At 59.3% G+C, this 20,210-nt stretch overlaps 1 protein-coding gene and 1 long non-coding RNA gene across 4 annotated transcripts in view; one reads left to right on the top strand and one right to left on the bottom strand.

Annotated features, from left to right (window-relative positions):
* The window catches only part of KAZN (kazrin, periplakin interacting protein), a 1,014,069-nt gene that overhangs the window by 868,421 nt on the left and 125,438 nt on the right, over positions 1-20,210 (top strand). The window contains exon 1 of one of the 3 annotated variants that reach the window (XM_072751145.1): positions 5,199-5,330. The exons of the other annotated variants lie outside the window; for them this stretch is intronic. Coding sequence (XP_072607246.1) covers positions 5,315-5,330 — 16 coding nt within the window. The 5' untranslated portion in view covers positions 5,199-5,314. Of the gene's footprint in view, positions 1-5,198; positions 5,331-20,210 lie in introns of those variants that run through there. 3 annotated transcript variants of the gene reach the window in all.
* On the bottom strand, positions 576-6,139 carry LOC140598012 (uncharacterized). The gene is made up of 2 exons (XR_012000177.1): positions 5,825-6,139; positions 576-2,344 (listed from the first exon to the last, which is right to left on the bottom strand). It is a non-coding gene; the product is annotated as an uncharacterized lncRNA (long non-coding RNA).

Here is a 20,210-nt window from a genome sequence, read left to right as displayed (position 1 = left end):
GGCCGGGGCCGGGGAGGCGGGGGCCGGGCACGCGGGGGCGCTCGGGGCCGGGATCGCGAGCGCGGGCGGCGAAGTTCGCGCCGCGCCCCGGGGTCGCGGGGGGGCGCGGGGTTCGGCTCCCGGGGCCCCCCGCCCCCGACGCCTGCCTGGGATCCCGCGGCCCGAGACCTCGCCGGGCGGGGGGCGGGGGGCGGGGCGGGGGGCGGGGCGGCCGCACCTGTAGCGCACCTGGCCGCGGCTGCCCCCGGGGCGCAGTGATGGGGCCGCGCGCGAGCGGCCCATGCGGGAAGGCGCCCGGCGGTGGCGGTGGCGGTGGCGGGTCGGCGCGAGGGTCTGGGTGTCGCCGGCTCGTCTGCCGCAGGCCGCGGACCGCGTTTTAACGTTGAAAATGTTCCGAGCGGGACCACTTGTCCCGGCCTCGGCTGCGCCCCGCCCCCCGCAGGTACATCCTGGGGAGGGGGAGGGGGAGCGGGGAGGGGGCGGGGGCTGCCCTCAGGACCCCCAGCATCCCCTCGACCCTAGGAGGAAAGTAGACGGAAGATGACCGGCCCCCACGAAGCGTCTGTCATCGTCAGTTTGAAGTTTGAACACTTTTTTCCAGGAAAAATGGGAGACGGGGGTGGGGGGGAGTCCAATGGGATTATTCATTAGATCCCGAGTACCTGTTATGTTGCAGTGATTTACGTGCGGTGCCTCCTTAAAATTTTATCACAGTTCTGGGAGGGAAGTCGTGTTATCTTCGTGAAGATAAGGATAGAAAATGCCAGAGTTTCAGCAGCTTGCCCAAGGTCCCTCAATTTCAGATTTTCTCCGTCAGTTGACGCGGGAATGCCTCTCCCAGACAGCAGGCTTAGCCAGCTGGGAAACACCAGGCTTATTTACCTAATAATTATTTCTTTCCTATGAGAAAAAGCCAGCAGCAAGGCCCCCTAATTCCAGGCTGCCTGCATTGGTCTCCCAAGGAGACAGGATCCTGAGGATCACAGTCGTAGCCACGGGAGCTGGGACCACCGACCCATTGGCTGTGATTAGCCGAGCTGCCGCCGATGTCCTGGAGCCACTGAAGTCTTGGGTCACCAAGTGTCTAGAAATGGGACACGGACCCCTTGGCCCTGGGGCTGGGCCTGCTGGAGACAGTCCTGCTTGCTCCCCGGCTGCACAGAGCAGTTAGAGCCCAAGACATCTTTGGTGTAAAACAGAGCAGGTGCGGAGAGCAAGCAAATAGGAGGGCCTGGCAGGTTGCTTGATGTTTGTGAGCCTCGGTTTACCCCTCCAAAGAGTGCTCGTAATGACTAATGTCCGCTAACACTCCGATCGTTCAAAAGCTGGTGTCTGCAGATCACCTCGTTCGTTCATCATCGATGTTCAATAAAAGTTACCAGCCTCGCTTGTGGGGCACCTGTCCGTGACCCTGTTGACCCAGTGTCCCATTAGGATGTGATGCTGTCTGTTCCATCTCCGCCCTCCTGACCTGTGTCACGATGAGATTTGTCTTGTCTGTAAAGTACCTCAGTGACCCAAGGCTGACTGTTGTGCCAGCGGGGGTTGTTATTATGTAAACATGTGGGAGATGGCTGGGTGGAGAGAGATGTGTTTACTTTGTGTCTACATAGACTCCCATTTGTGTATTCATAATAACAATATCCTAATGACATGGTGTAGCTGAGAAACGCCTGTCTCCAAGGTCTTGGGGGTGGCGGTTATTCCGATGGCCCTGGTGGGATCCCTTTAGGGCAGAGAGCAGTGGAGATCTCATAATTTGCAGATGGCATCCCTGGCGTGAATCAGGATCAAGCCGGCAGCTAAACCAGAAAGTTTTGCATCCTCTGTTTCACCACCCACCCTTCATCCCCTGGTTCTTAAAGATCAGATGAAGCTTCTGAGAACTTTCACGGTGGCTGGGCACTGAGGTCGGCCTGTCATGGTCGTGGTTTCTCAAACCTTTGGCTGTTATCAGGGGTTTTCCTCTGGGAAGCCAATGAGAGCTCTTCAAGCTGAAATTATTGTTGAAATAAACATTTCAGCCAGGCTGTGAGGTGACTCGTCCCAGCATCTCAGCACATCGGCCCCCCAGCGGGGTGCGATGTTCAGTTGAAGGAGCTCAGCGGTGCCCTGTTGGATGGCAGAGTCTGGGGATTGGCGCTCTCAGAGGTGTGGGGAAGGGGGAAGCGAGAGGGGACGCTGGCTTGGCAGGATGGAAGGCTGGACACCTTGACATTGCTCATGGAGGGTATCCTGACATCCGCAGGGTGACAGGCTCTGTGCTGGTGACAGCTCCGGCCTCCAGGGTGGGGCCCCTTCCGAGAGAGGTGGCCGTTCTCCGCGCACAGGCTAAGGACCAGAGCTGGAGATGCAGAAATGAGATGTGTTCAGTCTGCACCTGGTTCTGCCTCAAATCTCTGTGTGACCTTGAGATACTCAGGCGCTCCGTTTACTGGTGGCACCGTGGGAATAACTCCACCTGAGGGGAGGTCATCCAGAACCACCCCCTCCCCCCCAGAGTAAACCAGGTGCTCCCTGAGAGTTCTTAGACTGCGATGTGACTTACTCCTTCTCTGGTGGTCTGTTCATTCAGTCACATTTCTTGAGCATCTACTCCTGCCAGGCCGTTGTGGCTGCCAGGGATGTGTAGTAGCAAAGGGGGCATCTACAGCCCCTGTTTCCATGGAGCTTCTATCTGTGGGAGGAGATTTCTAGCAGGCAAGTACACACAGGATGTGTCAGGAGATGGCAAGTGCTATGCAGAAAAGTGAAGCCAAGTGAGGGGGGCACCTGGGTGGCTCCGTCTGCTGAGTGTCTGCCTTTGGCTCAGGTCATGACCCCAGGGTCCTGAGATCGAGCCCTGCATCAGACTCCCTGCTCAGCGGGTGAGCCTGCTTCTCCCTCTCCACCCTGCTCCTGCTCTATCTCTGTCCCTTTATTAAATCTTAAAAAAAAAAAAAAAAAGGAAAGCCAAGCGAGAGATTAGCATGATGGCAGCGGGTGCTAGTGACTATTGGGGTAGCGGGGTCAGAGCGAATGACGTGAGCCGCCCGGGTGCTGTGTCCCTAAGGCTAGAGAGAGTGCTGCTGATCAGCTGAAGCCACCAAGTCATTGTTTAAAAGTTGTTGGTAAGTTAGAGACTGGGCACTCTATCTGTCCCCGTCCTACCCAGGCTTGCAGGCCCGGTTCACGTGCCTCCTTAAGCTTTTCTCGTAACCCCAGCTTGTAACATCCCCAGGACCTCATGGAGCCTCTTCCAGCCTCCACCTTTTTCTTAGCTATTTAGGTTCTTATCTCCTCTAGCCCCTCCCCCCCAAAACCGAGGCCACCAGGCCCTTGTGGGTCTATGTCCTGGTTCCTTGTGCTGAGCTGTACCCTCCCGGGGGCCAGGCATGGTGCTCACCAAATGGGATGCTTTGTCTTAATCAGTCCTCCAGGGACCCCAGCGGGGAGGTGCCGTTGCCAGTCCCATCCACAGATGAAGGAGCTAGTCTCCAGAAAGTTTAGTAACTTGCCCAAGATCCCACAGCTGGTAGGTATCACAGCCAGGACTTGACTTTGTGGTCCCAGATTGTAGACCCCAAAGCACTGTGCAAAGCCCTCGTACTGATCTCTAAAAACGTAGACTCACACGAAGTTTCAGGTCTGTTTTCTCTTTAAATTTTTATCTTTAAAAAGAGGGGGCGGGGGTTGTCCTCTCCTTGACATTCCTTGTTTTAAGCAAGTCAAGCATTTGCTTATCTGTGTGCCTTCAGCAATTTCAGCAATTGGTTGGGCTCATGTTCTCCCTTCTATAAAGGGTTTCTGCTGGATTGAGAGTGAGATTAAATCTCCCCGCTGGAACTGGGGACACTCTTAGAAAGCCAGCCATGAGGTGGGCCTCGTGTGGGCATCCTTGGCCACCTGCGTGGGTTGGAGACAGCTGGGGCTTGGCTGTCCTGGCCAACCGGGAGTGAAAGCCACTGCTCTTGAAAACAATTCCCACTGGCTTCCCTAGGGAGCTCTCCTGGGGCGCAGCACCCTCGTCCCATGTGACTGCTCAGAGACGGGTTGAACATTCCTCTGCCCGGGCAGCGAGTACAGGGCTCCAGCTTTGGAATCAAATGCACCCTGGTTCTGCTTACGAGCTTGTGTCCCCAAGCAAGTTATTTGACGCCCCAATCCTCAGTTTACCCACCTATAAAGGGGGATCGCGTTACCCACTTCAGAGTTCTTGGACAGGAATGCGTCTGGTTAGGGCACTACCCGGGCCGTGAGAGGGAGGAGGGTTTCCATTTATCCATTTATCCAATCGATGGGGTGTACGTGTGTGTGTGTGTGTGTGTGTGTGTGTGTGTGTGTGTGTAAAATGTTTTAAGTTCTTTGAAGTAGGGATCCCTGGTGGCGCAGCGGTTTAGCGCCTGCCTATGGCCCAGGGCGCGATCCTGGAGACCCGGGATCGAATCCCACATCGGGCTCCCGGTGCATGGAGCCTGCTTCTCCCTGTGCCTGTGTCTCTGCCTCTCTCTCTCTCTCTCTCTCTCTCTCTCTCTCTCTCTGTGACTATCATACATAAATAAATAAAAATTAAAAAAAGAAAAGTTCTTTGAAGTATGGGGATTTGATGAGATTGGCTGATTCTGCAGGACCCGTAGCGTAATTGGCCTTCAGGATAATCAGGAAATTTCCATAGTCGTCGTTACGCATGGTTTGTGTTCTTCCTAATACTCTAACTGGGTGAAGTGGAGGGTTCGCTAGGACCCTCCAGCCGCTCTGAGGGAAGAGTTCACTTCCCTGGTAATCATTTCAAGAGTCCCTTGAGTGCACGGTTCAAGGAAAACTGCAAACGTGAGCCTAGACCCGGCCCCTCTCCCCACACCACAGCCAGTTGACAGACGTGGAGTCAGTCATGGTGTTTACACGGCCCGCGGCCCCGGGTCATTGGGGCTGGCCGAGCAGCACTGTGGGGATGCCGTGTTGGCTCTGAGTCAGTCACTAAGGGCCATAAACACTCCAGAGGGCGGCAAGCCGTGTTTACAAGGTGCGGGTGTGCGTGTGCACACCCGCGTGTGTAGTTACTGTGGACTTACCCCCCGCGAATGCATTTCATGTCGAGTGTGTCAGGTGAGCGCCAGCCCAGGAGGGGGAAAGTCCGGCCTGACTCCTATCCCAAAGGACCACCCCTCTGTGCCCCTGGAGGCAGCCCCCGAGGAGGTGGGGACTCGGCGCTTTCTCTCCTGTGCTGCTTGGCCGCCTTCAGGGGAAGCCGTTGGAAGACTCTGGCCACTCCCCAGAGCCACTGCCAAGTGGCATCAGCCACCAAGGTGCTGCCGCAGCCCCAGACTTAGAAGAAATGAACAGCCAGAGAGGTAGGACAGGTGCACGTCCGGCCCCGAGCTGGGGGGGGGCAGTCTCAGGGGTGACGACCCACCCGCACGCACCCTCCGCCCGTGTGCCGGGCCTTGGAGACCGCTTCGGGGAGCGCCCAGCTCCCCGGGGGCCCACCTGCAGGTGCCGACAGCCTCCTCCCTTGTCACCCCTGGACCTGGGGGTGGGCTCGGGCGCCCAGCTAGTTGGGGCTGTAACTCTATCACAGGCGCGGAGCGTGTGCGGGACCTTTTAATTGTGCAGAAGCCTCCGAAAGCCCTCCCTGGGGGCCCGGAGAGCTGTGGAAACAGCAGCTGCTAGTTCCTGTGCCTCCTGCCTGGACGGTGCGGCTCTGGCTCGGGCTCTGGCTCGCTGGCGCCCTGCGAACTCGAGCCCCGTGCTCCCAGGCAGGGAGGAACCGGCGCTTGGGGTGGGGAAGGTCCTTTCCATGCTGAAGCAGCGAAGCCCGAGCCGCCCACCACCGGGGCTTTGTTACCTGCCCTCCTGCTGGCTTCTCCTCCTGTGGGACAGCCGGCCCCTCCCCACCTTGAAGGTGACATGGTTGGGGCTTGAAGCAGTGACCCAGAGTGTCGTAGGCAGTGGCTCCAGGATGCCCTGCCATCTGCCCCAGGACCTTTGCTTCTCCCTGTGGTTTCCATCATCAGCTGACAATTCCCTGAGGGCCGCCAGGGCAGCGGGCGGCAGTGCTGGGGCTCATGGGACTCTCCCTGGTGGCATCTCTGACACTCCCACTTCCAGTCAGCCAGAGGCAGTTGGGAGGGAGGGCCTCCAGGGCCCGGAGCTGCTCTGTCGGCTCCAGGACACAACCCCGCCCGTGTGCCCCAGCCAGAATCCAAAGAGGCCCGACCCGGGCAGAGTCCTGGCATGGAGCTTGCAGCAGGAACAGCGTCCGTTCCCGGCCCGCACAGGGTGAGGGAACAGGCCCAGCCTGGGGAAGGGACCAAACTGCAAGATGTCACGTGGTTTCCGGGGCCAGATGCGGACACTCCCAGATCCCCGTGGGATCCTGGCCTAGCGGGGAATTTCCTCCTAACCCCCTTCCCTGATTCCTCCTGACTGGGGAGCGGGGCTTGCAGCCTGGGGCCCGCGGTGCTCCGGGGTGCCTGCCAGGGTCCGGATCCTCAGGCTCCCCCTTTCTTCTGCCTGGAGGTCCGGGGAGGGGCCCGGGACTCTGTATTTTTATCAACTGCCCTGGGTGATTTTGATGCAGGGGTTCCATGGACCTGACTTTGAGAAGCTCTTTGCCCTCTGCCGTTCTGGCGTTGGGTTAATGTTAGAGCAAACGAGGAGGCCCCGTAGTCCGCTTTACCCCCTGCGTCCCGACCAGCATGCCCAGGCCTTTCCCTCAGCCACTGTCCTATCAACCCTGAGCACCTGGGGGGAGCCAGGCACTGGGCAGGGCGCGGAGCAGATGGTGGGGATGCTCGGGGGAGCACTCTTGGCCTGTGGTTGGTTCCTCCCAAGCCGGCTGCTGGGGCCTGCCCCGCCGGCCCAGGTCGCACACCCTCCCTGCCCCCCACCTGGATCGTCGTACACACGGCCGCCGTGCTCCGTCGTGCTTCCCCGGATCTGAGTCCCGGGGGTCAGGGGACTCAAATGTAGATTCTGAGGCCGCCTCCAGGGTGGACTCAGTAGGTCCAGAGTGGAGTTCAGACCTTGCACTTTTTTTTTTTTCAGTAAAATCTGCATAACGGAAAACTGACCATTTTAGCCATTTTTAGGTGTGCAGTCCAGTGGCATTACATGCATTCACGGCACGTGCAACCATCACCACCATCCGTCTCCAGCACGGTGGCACCGCCACGTCCTGTGCCTGTACCTGCGGAGTAATGACTCCCCGCCCCAGCCCCTGGGGACCTGCCGTCCTGCTTTGTGTTTATGCATTTGCCTAATGTGGGTACTTGATACAGTAGCCACAGGACCCTGCACTCCTCCCAGTCTCCCGACAGACTGTCCATCCCTGTCCCCACGCTGGGGGTCCGGGAGCCACTTGCGGAGATCCCCCGTCCCCGGGACTTTGGCTCCAGTGTTCTTTCGATGCCTTCCCTGAAACCATGACCACCTCACACGTGTTCTGGGAAGCCCTGGGGAAGAAATAAATTCAGTCACCTTTGCTCTGTGATTAAGTCCAGTACATTGTTCACGCCTCTGCCACCGTGATGCGTGAACCATACCTTTTTGTGTGTGGTTGGTTTCGTGCGGTGTCGCTTCCTTTGAAGGGGAATTGCTTGGGCTTTTACGAGTTTGTTTTCCACAGCATGTTTGTGATTATGAAGCTGACTGCTAAGGACTGCTCCTTGCCCTGGGGAATCTAGCACCAGCAGCCGACCAGAAGGAAGGAGAACCATCCTCTGGGGCTCTGGGGCAGACGAGGCTGCTGCCTCTGCCAAACTGGAGCCCCTCCTCCCCCCGGCAGGTACAGGGGGTCTTCAGGTGTGGGGTGGGAATGTCACTCTTGTGGCATCTTTTCTTTCTCTTGCACACTGGGAAAGATAGGGGGAGGAACCCCTTCTTTCAGGTGCAATAGGATCTCTCCAGGCCAGAGCTGTTTGATAACTCTTTGCAAAGAGGGAAGCGTCCTAGGCCTATATGTCTGTCCCATAGGGTAGCCACTGGATTTGAAACGTAGCTGGTATGACTTAGGAACTGAATTTCACATTTTACCTCGTTGAAAAAGGCTCCATCCATGTAGCTAGTGGCTACTAGGTGGTGGGTGGGTGGTGCAGGTGGCCCTGAGTTAGGGCAAGAGGTGTTCCTGTGGCCCTGGCACAGCTCACGAAACCTAAGAAATGCGTTTTCCCACCGTGCTGCTCTGAGGCCGCCCTGCTTGCTCCTCCCTCTGGCCCCTGGACCGCCTGCGTCCAGGGATCCCTCGGAGCTTATTGTGGTTTCTAAGCTCCTGGGCCCCCTCGCAGACCTGGACAGCCCAGAACCTGGGGATGGGCCCACCAATCTGCGTTGGAAATAAGTTCCCTCCAACGTGACTCTGACCCTCTCTGAAGGGTGAGGACCAGGCCTCCAGCATCTTCCATCTTGACTTCCATGGGTCTTCCCAGCCCCCAGTGACCCATCAGTACCACGTGCCTTTGCCCCTTCCCCACCCCCTATCCCCCCGCATCCCCCACCATAACCACATGCTCCAGGCCAGGGGTCCTCGAGATAAGGTGCCAGGACCAGTGACATCAGCCTCACCTGACAACTTGTTAGTGATGCAAATTCTCAGCCCAGCCCAGAGCTGCAGAATCAGAAACTGCAGAAACTGTGGACCTTACCCGGCCACCTGGGGGGATACTGATGTGGATACGGGACTGCTCTAGGAGGCCCCTGCTACCTAAATCTCCCCCCAAGCCCCCATTCCGTCCTCCCTTCCCTCGCCTGCCCCATCACCTCCCTCTGTACCGAGTCCCACTTTTTCACCGGCTGCCCAGAGCTGCCAAGACCTTTCTAAACCCAAGGACCACAGGGCGTGTGGCCACATGATGCATCTGCCTTTGGGGGTCCTGGCCCTCCCTGAGGGGTGGCCTTAATGGGGACATCCCAGGGGAGGCCAGCAGAGCAGCGGCGTGCCCGTCCCCCGGTGTCCCAGGTGGTGGCCCCTGCTCACCCTGGGCCAGAATCTCAGAAGAGCAGAGAGCCAGATGGGCCCATTTCCCAGGGGGTGCCTGGGACCCCTCTTGGGGACGGGGCTGTGAGCTCCTCCCAACCCCGTGTCCAGGGGCTCAGAGGAGGTGGGCACAGCTCACAGCTGTGCTCAGCAGACAGTGCAGGTGCACTTCACCTCTTCCTGGGGTGCAGAGCAAGCAGAGGGAGTGGGGGCCGGAACGTTCTCCTGGCCACGCTGCCCACCCACTGTAGGTCCCCCCTTCCTCAGCACACACACGCCTACGCTCCATTTCCCTGTTTCATGAAATGCGATTCATGCACCCCCCGCAGTCTTGTCCCTCTGGGATGCTGGTGGGGGCAGCCCTGTGCCTCAGGTGACCAACTCATCCTGGGTTGCCAGAACTTTCCTGGTTTCAGTGCTGGAAGTCCCACACCATGACACCCCCACCACCACCAGGCCCCGGGCAAACCCGGACAGTCGGTACTCCCTCAGCACCCCAGCGGGTCCTCGGACACTCAGCCATGCAGGCCACGTGCAGCTGTCGCTGCTGTATGGCGAGTGACCCCCGCACCCCAGCCCTGCACCCCCTGCAATAAGGCGTCACCTGCCTGACCTCTGACCCGTCTACCTTCGCTGGTCTGACCCTGCTCTCTCCCAGTTCATCCACTTCTCTGGACTGATGGTCGGGCTGGTCAGGCTGACCCACAACTCAGATTCCAACTGAGCACCTTTTTAAAATCACATCTGATTTTTTTTAATTTTTATTTTTTGCTTAATTACTCCCTGGATAAATGTCATCTGATGGGACGGGGTCCGTGGGGCTGACAGGTTCCTACCCCTGGGTGCTTGCACTCCAGACAAGGGTTTTCCTGTCTAGCACCCTTAACCTGACCCAGAAGGATGGGCTCCCTCAGCCTCACCCCGGATCTGCCAAGGCTCATCCACTGGCAGGTGTGCAGTACCCGCTCCGGCCTGGGTTTCGTGCTGGGGACCACGGACGTCTTGACGACCTGCCTCTGGCTCCTGCTGAGGAGCTCAGCGTCTCCTCACTGTCCGCCGAGCCAGCCAGCTCACCACTCCCACCCGTCACCTTCTCCTTATTCTGTCCCCATCCCACACTGGCTCCAGCTGGCACCTTGTCCTGGGCCCCTGGCCCTTCCGCAAAGCCTTTCTCGTGGACGCCGCTGCCTCTGCTTAGCCCTTGCATTGCCACGGGCATTTGTCATCTGGAGCACAGCGTGGCTGTGACCAAGTCCTGCGTGAGTGTTTCTTGAGTGTCACCCAGGGCTCTCCTCCAAACTGGGACCTTTGAGGGGGCAGGGACCCCCATATAGGGCGCCTACACATCTGTCTCCCGCCGTGTTCATCCGGAGCCCAGAGCAGGGCTCCAGGAAATGCTCCGACTGGGAGCAAACACGCGGACGTGGACGTTTGAGCTGCAGGACCTTAGCAGAAATCCAGTGTGGCCTCACCTGGCAGGTGGGGCGGCACCAGGAGAACACCTAACGGCCCCACCAGCAATTGTCTGGGTTTTGAGGGGGTCAGTAAATATATCCCTCTTCTCTTCTGGAATTGGGAGGCGGCGGGAAGATCGAGGCAGGAAAAGGACAGGGCTAGAGTGTGACTTGGGTTGTGCCCCTGGGCTCCTCGCCCTGTACCCCTGCCCCGGGCTTCGTTCTCACTCCGCCTGGGTCTGAGATGTGACATCATGGGTCCGTTTGTCTTCCCGGCTGCGCTGGTCCTCTGCGTCCCCAGGCCACCGTGTCTCCGTAAACAAGTGTTTCGGTTTGTGTTTCCGTCTCCAGAGTCGTCGAGCGCGGTAAAGGCCCCGCCGTTCCTTTCTTCGTTTGTCCTGCAAATATTTGTGGTGCCCCTGCCTGGATCAGAATCCTGCTTAAGGGTCACGGCTGTGATCGTACGTAAAACACAGGCCTGCCCCAGACACAGCCCGCCCGCTTGCTTGAAGTCAAGGGTATTTTCAGAGGACGAGACACTGAAAACACAGAAAGGGTTTTAAGTGTCATTGAAAATTTCCTAAAAGCCTCCCTGCTTCAGGGACATGGAGCCTGGGTGACCCCTGTTTTGGAACCGGACTTCTGCAGACCCTTTGGGGTTTTACCTCAGAGCCTGAGCTCGTGGCCGCACAGCTTCCCCTGCTCGGGTTCAAGAAAGTAAGAATCCGTCGCATCGCTGAGGCTTTTCATCGTTTGCTTCTTTGTCCTCAAGCCTAGAGCAGAGTTCTGGTTAGCTGGGCACTTGAGCTAGCGGGGCCTGTCAGGAGAGGTTCGGCGGGCTTCTCCCCTCCCTCTGCTCCTTCCCCCTACTCGTCCCCCCTCCCCCCTCTGTTTCCCTCCAATGAATAAGTAAAATTTTGTAAAAAGAGAGCAGAGGTTTGGCTGTGTGTTTGAGCAGTTGCTGGGGTGTTTGGAATGACCCAGAGCGCCGCTTCCCTGTCTTCAGCCTCAGGGACCTCCCCAAAGCCATGCGTCCCTGTGTGACTGTCCCTCCAAGGTGACTGGGCCTCTGTCTGCGGCCAACCCCGACGACCTCTGGGGCAGAGCCCTGCCCTCCTGCTGTCCCGAACGAGCTCTGCCTTCCTGCTTCCCCGACCTCTTCCCTGGGTCCTTTTCGGAGACTTGCTGTTTGCCAGGTCGATGACCCAGTGTCCTGAGCAGCTGGGTGCTTAGAGGGCCTCCTGCTTCTCCTCCATCCCCCACGTCCCTGTGAGGTCTGACGTCACCTGGGAACACTCAGGTGAGAACCATGCAGGGGAACCTGCTCCAGGGACGACTCCTTGGCAGGATGGCCTACATTAAACAGCCCGAATAAATTAGGTCCATGAATCACCCCCATTTTACAGATGACGTAACTGAGGCACCGGGAAGTGGAGAAACCTGGCCCAGGCCTTGGAGCCAGGAAGCAGAGAGAAAAATAATATTCAACCCAGGGTCCAGCTGGAGCCCCACCTGGAGCCCGCAGTCACCGTTTGCCCTCCTGTCCCCGCTGCTGTGTACTCTGCAGGGTCCCCTGTACCCGTCCTCAGCTGTGCATGGCACTGTCTGAAGTGAGCAGTGACACAGGGGCTTGATCCCTTCAAAGGCCAGGCCCCAGCCCTGGTAGGGCGCTCCCCGCAGGTGCCTCCCTCGGCCGGGCCGGGCGCTTAGGAAGTGGGAGGGTCGTGGGGCAGCTCAGCAAACTCCAGCCAGAGGCTCAGGTGTGGGTGAGCCCTGTACAGGCCTCCCTGACAGTGGTCGCCTCTCGGGGCTGTGGGTCTCGCTGCTCTTGGCTGTAACACGTTAAGGATAACAGGTCGTGTTTCCCGTTGCCCCTGATGAGGCAGGGAGGCGTGATCGCCATCATTCAGACTGGCACCTGAGGCTCAGAGGAAACCATTAAGGAAAAAATCAACTTTGTGTTGCTTGCACTCCTTACTGTCCTACCACTTGCACAGAGAGCCATGTAGCTGCAAACCTTTTGAGTTGCAAATAATAGAAACACAACTGAAGCCAATTCCTGCAAAGGGAAATCGGTAGCTCCACGTAACAGATAGTTGGAGGTAAGCTAGCTTCAGGCATAGCTGCATCCAGGTGCTCACATGCTATCACCTCGCAGCTCTCCACTCATCTGTTTGGCCTTTATCCTTTCTGGTGGTAAAAAGGACCCCTAACAAGTCGAAGTCACACTAACCTTTCTGGGGTTCCAGTGCAGAAAGTCTTTCACTCCCAATATTTCCAGAAATCCCAGGACTGATTATCATTGGCTGAGCTTTAACCATGTGACAGCTCCGAACCAATCACCTGGTCCAGTAGCACAGAATGCACTGACTGGCCAGGCCCGGGTCTGCGCCCTGCCCTGGAGTCAGTTGGGGTGGGGGTTGGGAGCCCCCCGTGAAGCCCACAAGCTGCGAGTGGGGTGTCAGCCAACGGAAGGTCAGGGAGGGCGGCCTGGGAATGGAAGCCCAGTGGCGGGTGCCGGTCTGGCCCCTGCAGAGTGTGAGCTGATTCCTTCAGCAGGTGAGTGTCTGTGCCCGTCGCTAGGTGCCATGAGGGTGAAAGGAAGAGCCTTGGATGCGGATCCTGTCAGTTAAGGATTTTGCGGGTTTTCTTGAGCAGCTGCTATGGGCCAGGCCGCTGTTCTACACCCTGCGGAGGAGCTCAGGCTTCTCTTCTATTTATCATTCGTTCTCCCTCCCTCTGTCTAAGGGCCAGCTCTCAGCTTCCTTCTCCGTCTCCCAGTCATACGTAATCATGGCCCCTCCTTTTTCTCTCTTCCCTCCCTCTCTGTGTACCTCTTTTGTCACACCTGCCCCAGGTGGGCTTTGAGAAGGATCTGCTGGCCCCCTGCGCCTGGGCCTGGACGGGGGTTGGTGTGAGCACGCTCCCGCCCCTGTCCCTGTGGGCGTGCTCCATGGTCCCGGGGGGGCCTGCATGAGTGCATGATGTGTGACGTCCCCATTGCCAGCCTCTTGCCCCTTCCCCGGGGTTGCTGCACACACTGAGGTCAGTGGCAGCAGCTGGTCCCGGGCACTCCAGATGGCATCTGGTTCTCTCACCCTCTCCATCGGGGGTCAGGCTCTCCAGGCTGCACGTGAAGCTTGGCCATGTCCCTGGAAAGCACTGATTGATCCCCCACCCCCCTCCCCGCCCAGAGACGACCTGAATCCACACCCCACAGACAGATGCCAGCTTCTCACAGCAGGGCGGGGAGTGGGCAGCCCGGAAGCTCAGGATTTAGAGGGAAGGGTGGTTGGCTTGCCTCTGTGACTGGCGTTGCTCAGGCTGGAGCGTGAGGTCCCCCACTGACACAAGGACTGGACCCGGGGCTCTGCGTGTGGGGACACGGGAGGCGTGTGCCAAGTGCTTGGGGCCCCGAGGCCACAATTCCAACCGTGAGGACCTAGAGCAAGCTCCTTAAGCCCTGTGAGCCTCGGTTTCTTCATCCGTGAATCGGGGATGTAGAGGTTTCGTGGCGGTTAAACGAGATGGTTTATGCAGGTGTTCGGCATGGGCCTCGGCCCAGAGTAGGTGCTCGTGACTATCCTTTGTGTGAGTTTGATACCAAAATGGGTGCTGGAGAGATGAGGCTCCCTGGCCAGACGCCCACATCGCCCAAGTTCAGCGCCAGTGATCAGTGGGAGACACAGGGTGAGGTCCTGGCCGGGGAGAGTTTTCGGAGGTAGCATCTGCCGGGGGGACACGTGTCTGGCAGCAGCTTGTCAGAGACTGACGAACTGTGGGAAGCCCCCATCGGGGGCTCTTGAAGAAGCTGCTTTATTATTCGGAGCCTCAGCTTCCTCATCCTGTAATGGAAATGAGGAGCCCACCCTGCACAGCCTGACGGACAGTAGGTCCCTACTAAGTAAAGCCACTGCCATATAATAAACCATCTCAAATGGGTTGCAAATAAAATGTTGATTGAGCATGGACTTGGCATTGGCGGTATCGGAAGCGTCTTCCCGCGGGGTCGGGTGGGGGTAGGTTAGTGTGCGCCCCCTGGGCACTCTGCTGCCTGGTGGGACTCGGAGAGTCTTGGCTGTGACTGAGCTTTGAGCCTTGTTGTCCGTGGCACGTGGTCGGATCAGGGCGCTGTGCTGAGCGGTGATGACGGGAGGTACGTGCGGGGCACAGGCCGGGCGTGAACCCCGTAGTCCGAGGGAATGTGAGTTGGCCGTGGGGAGGTGCTCTGGGGCTTGATCCCCTTCGCAGCCTCAGGAACGGCAGGTTGCAGTGACAGTCACTGAGCCTTCGCCCAGCCCTGCATCCCGCAGGAGGGCCCTGCACCTGCTGCAGCGTGTCCCACCAGCGATGCTCTGGTGCTTCAGGTGAGGGAAGGTGCACTCAAAGCACTGCAGCTTGTTGGACGGACGCCGCAGGCGACCTCGAGAAGCCCAAGGCTGGCCACGTGGGGTCCGGCCTCGAACCCTGGGAGCCTGGGGCAGTGCCGTCTCTCCCCAGCGCACCCCCCTACCTTTTCCACCCCAGAACCCTCCGCAGCTGCCTTCTCGGCCTTGCTGCTCTGCCCCTTGGCCGGGTTCTTGCAGTCCCGTCAGTGCCTGGGAGAGGGAACCTGACTGGTCCCTGCCTGGCCGGTAGTTCGGCAGACCCTGGATCAGGTGACTGTCCTGGCCCGGCTGCATCTGTACAGGTGGTGGGGTCCCTGGCCTGTGTAGCTGCGTCCTTCCAGATTGTGGGCAAGTAGCTAACTTCGAGAATTTGGGGCAAGGATGACACATTGACTGCTCCTGTCCGGTCGAGGTGCTCTCCCTGAGCTTAAATGCCTCCTGTGATTGGGAACTCACTTCCTTTCCAGGCAGCCCCTACAGTGTTGGCTCGGTTTTAAGCATTCACCTTCATAGGGAGCCCCGAGCCGACCTCATCGTAGCATCCACCTGTTGGCCCACATCCTACCAGGTGATCTCCCACACTAAGTCTGTTTCGTTGACACGAGACAACAGCTGCCATGGCACAGGATCCCATACACCTCCCTGCACCCCTCCCCCCATCTCTCTTCCCAGTCAGGACAGAGCAGATTGTGCAGGGAGCAGGGGGTGGGCAGGACATCTTGCCTTGATCCCCCGGCCTGACCAACCTCACCTCTCTCCTCCCCCTCCGGGCACCCTTTCTGACAGTAGATGAGAGCCGCTGGTGCCAGAAGCACCCCTTGCTCGTCTAGCAGTGTCCCCTCACCGAGCTGTGTGTTCCATCTCTCCTGTTTGTCGAAGGGGACTCAGCAGGGTCCTGAAGACGTGAGCAGCACCCCCTGGGAGCAAGGCGGGGGTGGGTGGGGTGGGGAGAGGCAGCTACAAACTCCACAGGATGCTGTTAGGACAGGTGGGGCCGGGGCTGTGCACTTAGGACACCATTCTTTCCCCTTTTCTGCATTCCCTCTTTCCAAGCCCTGCACCACCACCCACCCCACCCTCCCTTGCTGGCAGCTCCTGGTTCAAAAGGAACCAAAACCTAAGCAGTGACAAGTTCACATACGTCTTTTGGGGCCCTGTAGGCAGCATCCGTGGCCAAATAAACAGCCACTTGGCAAGAGGGTCCTGTGAACGTTTTCAGGCAGCCGAGGGATTACAGAAAGGGGAGGACAAAGGTGGAGGAGAAAAACAATACTTGCAGGCCAGGTGACAAAGGAGATTGAGTTTCTGCCTGGAAATGTTTGAGTCAGCTGCCTGCCTGCCAGGCCAGGCCAGGCCAGCCCAGGGCAGGGGTCTGGTTGTCCCCCTACTTCCCCCCAAAGGAGCTTTTTGCAGGTGTGCACACGGAGAAAAAAAAAATGCTCATTTGGAAGGAGATTTACAGCTTTCTCTGGGGATCAGGGGCACAATTTCCTGGGCACTGGGGGGTTATCCCGGGTTATTTTTCACAAGTACTGAAAGGATCTTAGCTGAACACCCTTCTGGCCTTGCTCCTGGCCGTGGCTGGAAGTCGTGCTGACCTAACCGCTAACCTGCAAAGGCACCGGAGGGGTGCTGTCCCCCTGTCCCTGGGCCTCTTGGGTTTGAGCTTCATCGTCCAGGGCCTTTGGCTGAAGAATAACCAGAGCTTGCGTTTGATTTTTTTTTGTTTAGTTTTGTTTTGTTTTTGATTCCTGGAATGTCCACAGCTATGTGCCATCCACCCCTGACGGGGTGACCTCACTGGCCTGGCTGGTGACCAGCCTGCAGTTCCAGGGGGAGATGGCAGCGTGCCCACAGGACACGGGGCTTTTTCTTATTACAAGTCAGTTACAGTGCGAACACCTGCTCCTCGTTAGGACTCTGCATTTGGCCTACTTTCTGCCGCTTTGTCCGACCGTGGACGCGCAACCCGTGGCCTGTGTTCGGTTTTGTTGAACACCCCCCTCCCCACCAGTTCGCTTCACCCCAGCGGCACGTGCCCTCCTTCATGCAGCCGTGAGCCATCAGACCATTTCAGATGTGTCAGCAAACCCGAGGCCTTGGACATTCCAGGTTTGGAGTTTGTGGAGTCGAAAGAGGAAAGATCTAGAAGTTCAGCTCAAGGGAGTAGGGCGGGAGGAGGCTGGCGTGGACTGCGATACATGGACCAACAGAAAGCCGTTGGCCCGCCCCAGGCCGCTCACGTCCAGGGTCTCTGCTCCAGCTTCCGATCGTTGCTCCGTTGGGGCCGCACACGGGGTCCGCAGCAGCCGAACCTAGAACCCGCTGTTCTCCAGTGGGTGCCGTTGTCTCCCTGGTGGGGGCAGGCAGGGGAGGGTGTAGAAGAGAGACTTCAAGGAAAAGCACGTTTGGTCTTGAAAGCACCTCGGGCCAAGAGAGCGCAGGGCTGTGGGGAGAGGGCAGCCCTGACCTGCGGCATCCCTGGGCCCCAGCTCCGCGGCCCCCGACCACGAGCTGCTGGGACACATAACGCATGCGTCCTGCCGGGAGGTGCTCCGGAAAGACCTGGAAGGATGCTGTTCCGTTCAAGATCCCCCTGTCCGGGTTGGCAGGCTTGTTTGTATTCCTCCAGGGAAAGCAGCCTGGGGGTCGGTCACCGTGGGTGAGAATTTCCGCATCGTCTCTTTGTCCTCCTACTTCTTTTAAGCGGTGCCAAGGCACGGTCATGTGTGCCGTCGAGCTGGGTGTGAGCCGTGCGTGCGTGTGCGAGCCCGTGTGCGAGCGTGTGGGGGACGGGGATGGGAGGTGGGGTGCCGTGGGGTTTTTTTTTTTTTTTCAATTTACATTTTTCGAATAGTTTCCTCCTCTGCTCTCCCAAGAGGCGGCATACGGAGTGGAGTAAGCATTTGACCTTTGTGAAATGTTGGTGGAGTGGGCCAGACGGACGGGGGGACGTCGGGTGGCACGCTGGTGGCCGCTCAGAGCAGGGTCCAGGTCACATCTCTTTCTCTCTCGGTTCGTAAGCGAGAAAGCGGGGGTGGTGGGCAGCAAAGACAGGGGCTTCCTGTGCCCCCTCCCCGTGGGCTTCCAGCCTCGGATCGCGTGGGCTGCGCGGCCCTGCCGCTCTGGAGACCTCCCCGCAGAGAACGTTCTAGCAGGGTCAGGAGTTTCCAGGAGACGCCCCTGGGGACCCGGGACCAGGCTGCCAGGCAGGGGCTGGTCTCAGAACCAGAAGGCCGTGGCTCCCACGGTGGGGGGTGGGGGGGCGGGGACCAGCAGGAAAGCCGCTGTGTCGGCCCGGCCGAGCCCTGTTCTGTGCGCAGCCATGGCCCCCCGGACGGTGGCTCATTTCCTCCTCGCAGCACCCCGGGAGAGAGGGGCTCCTGTTGCTCCAATTTACAGATGAGGGAGCGGAGGCACAGGGAGGCTACGGAGAGGCTGGGACTCAAGCCCCGACGGCCTCACCCCTGCCACGTTTCCGCGTGTCCGCGGAGGTGCTCAGCAAGCATCTGGCAGAAACGGGAAGACGGATACGCAGGTTCTATGTTGGGGCCGAGGTCTCCTGCGAGGGGAAGAAGCTCAGTAGCTCATTAGGGGCCTGAGGTGACCCTCCTGCCCCCTCGCCCCCCCCCCAAAATTCCCCACCTTTTTCTGCCTGGATTCTGTTTGGTTGACAGCCCACGCTGCTGAAGCTCCCCAAGCGAAGTACGGGTGTTTTTCTAATCAATTTTGTTCACTTTTAGCTCTGAAGGGTGTAGCCTGACAGGAGGAGGGACATGACCGCGGGGGCCCCTGTTTGGTCCTCGCCCTGAAGTCCAGGAATCCGCTACCACCAAGGTCTCCGGAGACAGGATGGACCACTCTGGGATCGTGGGCTCCCTCCCTCAGCCCTTCAGACAGAGGCTAGGAGGACAGGAGGCACAGAGCAGCCCCGAGAGGCAAGGTTGTCCCCAGCCCCCAGAGCCTGCAGGGGTAGGGAGGGAGCCGGGCCCAGGCCTCACGCACCCCGCGCTCCCCGGATGGATGCTGGGGCGAGCAGCTGTTCCCTGGGCCTGGGTCACTGCCCTGAATGAGGTCAGTAGGGAGAAGCAGTTAGAAGTGCCCTATGAGCTCTGCAGGATCAGGCCGCCGCACGGCCTTGTTCGTGAGAAAACGCCACCTGGTCCGGGCCGGAGGCCTCCATCCCGCCTCGCTAGCTGCTGGGCAGCCTGGGCGTGCTTTCTGAGTTACATTTGTCAGGATTTGGGGCTGGGGGCCCTGGGACACGTCAGAGAATAAAATCCTGGGAAGACGTATGGCAGGGGGAAGCCAGGTGGCCCCGTGACAGTGGCCCACCCCTCGCCAGGTATGGGCCCGGGGCAGGCCCTTCAGCGCCCTCGTTGGTGACGCGGGCATCGCACCACCCCCTGAGGCAGCTGGGAGGTCGCACCGGACCTGTGTCCCCGCAAGGCTGAGCGCCCTGCCCGACCTCCCAGCTGCGGCTGTTCGAGGTTCGAGGCCGGCCGCGCTGGACCCAGTAGGGTCTCCTGGGAACCCGTCCCCCGTGGCTTAGGCCTGCTCTTTCTCAGACCAAGGTAATTTTTCAATTAACTCGATTGGCTGGAACCCGGGGCGCCCTTGGAGTGTGGGAAACCGGCCGAGGCCGGAAGGGCCCTCCCCTCTGCCCCTATGGCTGCCCGGGGCCTGGTTTCCAGAGGGAGGATCCAATTTCACATTAGGACACCAGGATGTGATCCCAGTGCCCCTCTGAAAAATCCCAGATGGCGCCTTCTGGAAGCCCCAGCGGGCTCCACGCCGGCGGCCAGCCTGCCCTCCTGCGCGCCCCCCACCCCTGCGGCTCCGCCTGGCCCGGGCTCCAGCGTGAGAGCCGCGACCCGTGCTCGTTCCTGACTTTCCTGCTAAACCATTTAGAGAGGCAGCGAAACATTCCAAGTATGCGGAGCATATTTTATTTCTTCCTGGAGCAGCTGCTCAGCTGGGCCGGAGAATCATCGGGAGCGCGTTCCCCGGGCTGCCCTGCCGCGCTGCAGGTTCCCGGCCGCCCCCCCCCCCAGTGATGCCCTCCCCTCTCCCACCGCCTCCGGGGGGGCCTCAGAGCGGGGGCTTGCGCCGTGCCAGGCCCCTTCTCCAGTTTTTTCTCCATCGCCCACGAACGTCACGGCAGCACCAGGAGATGCGCCTCTTACTGTGTGGGTCCCTGCGTGAGAACGAGACGGGGCCTGCAGGTCACACAGGCGAGAAAGGCCAGAGCCAGGACGTGGTCCTGGGACCGCCGCTGCTCTTCGCCTTCGCGGCCGCCCTGTCGTGGGCGAGCACGCTGGGAGACAGAGGTCGTGGCCTAGCAGACGCGCCGGCCTCAGTTCGCCTTCCGCGGCCGCCTTTGGGACGGGGCCCTGCAGGTTCCCCACATGTTCA

The sequence above is a fragment of the Vulpes vulpes genome, chromosome 2 (assembly GCF_048418805.1).
Source record: "Vulpes vulpes isolate BD-2025 chromosome 2, VulVul3, whole genome shotgun sequence".
NCBI lineage: Eukaryota > Metazoa > Chordata > Mammalia > Carnivora > Canidae > Vulpes > Vulpes vulpes.
Note: the sequence above shows the minus strand (reverse complement) of the source record. Positions and strands in the feature narration are given on the sequence as shown.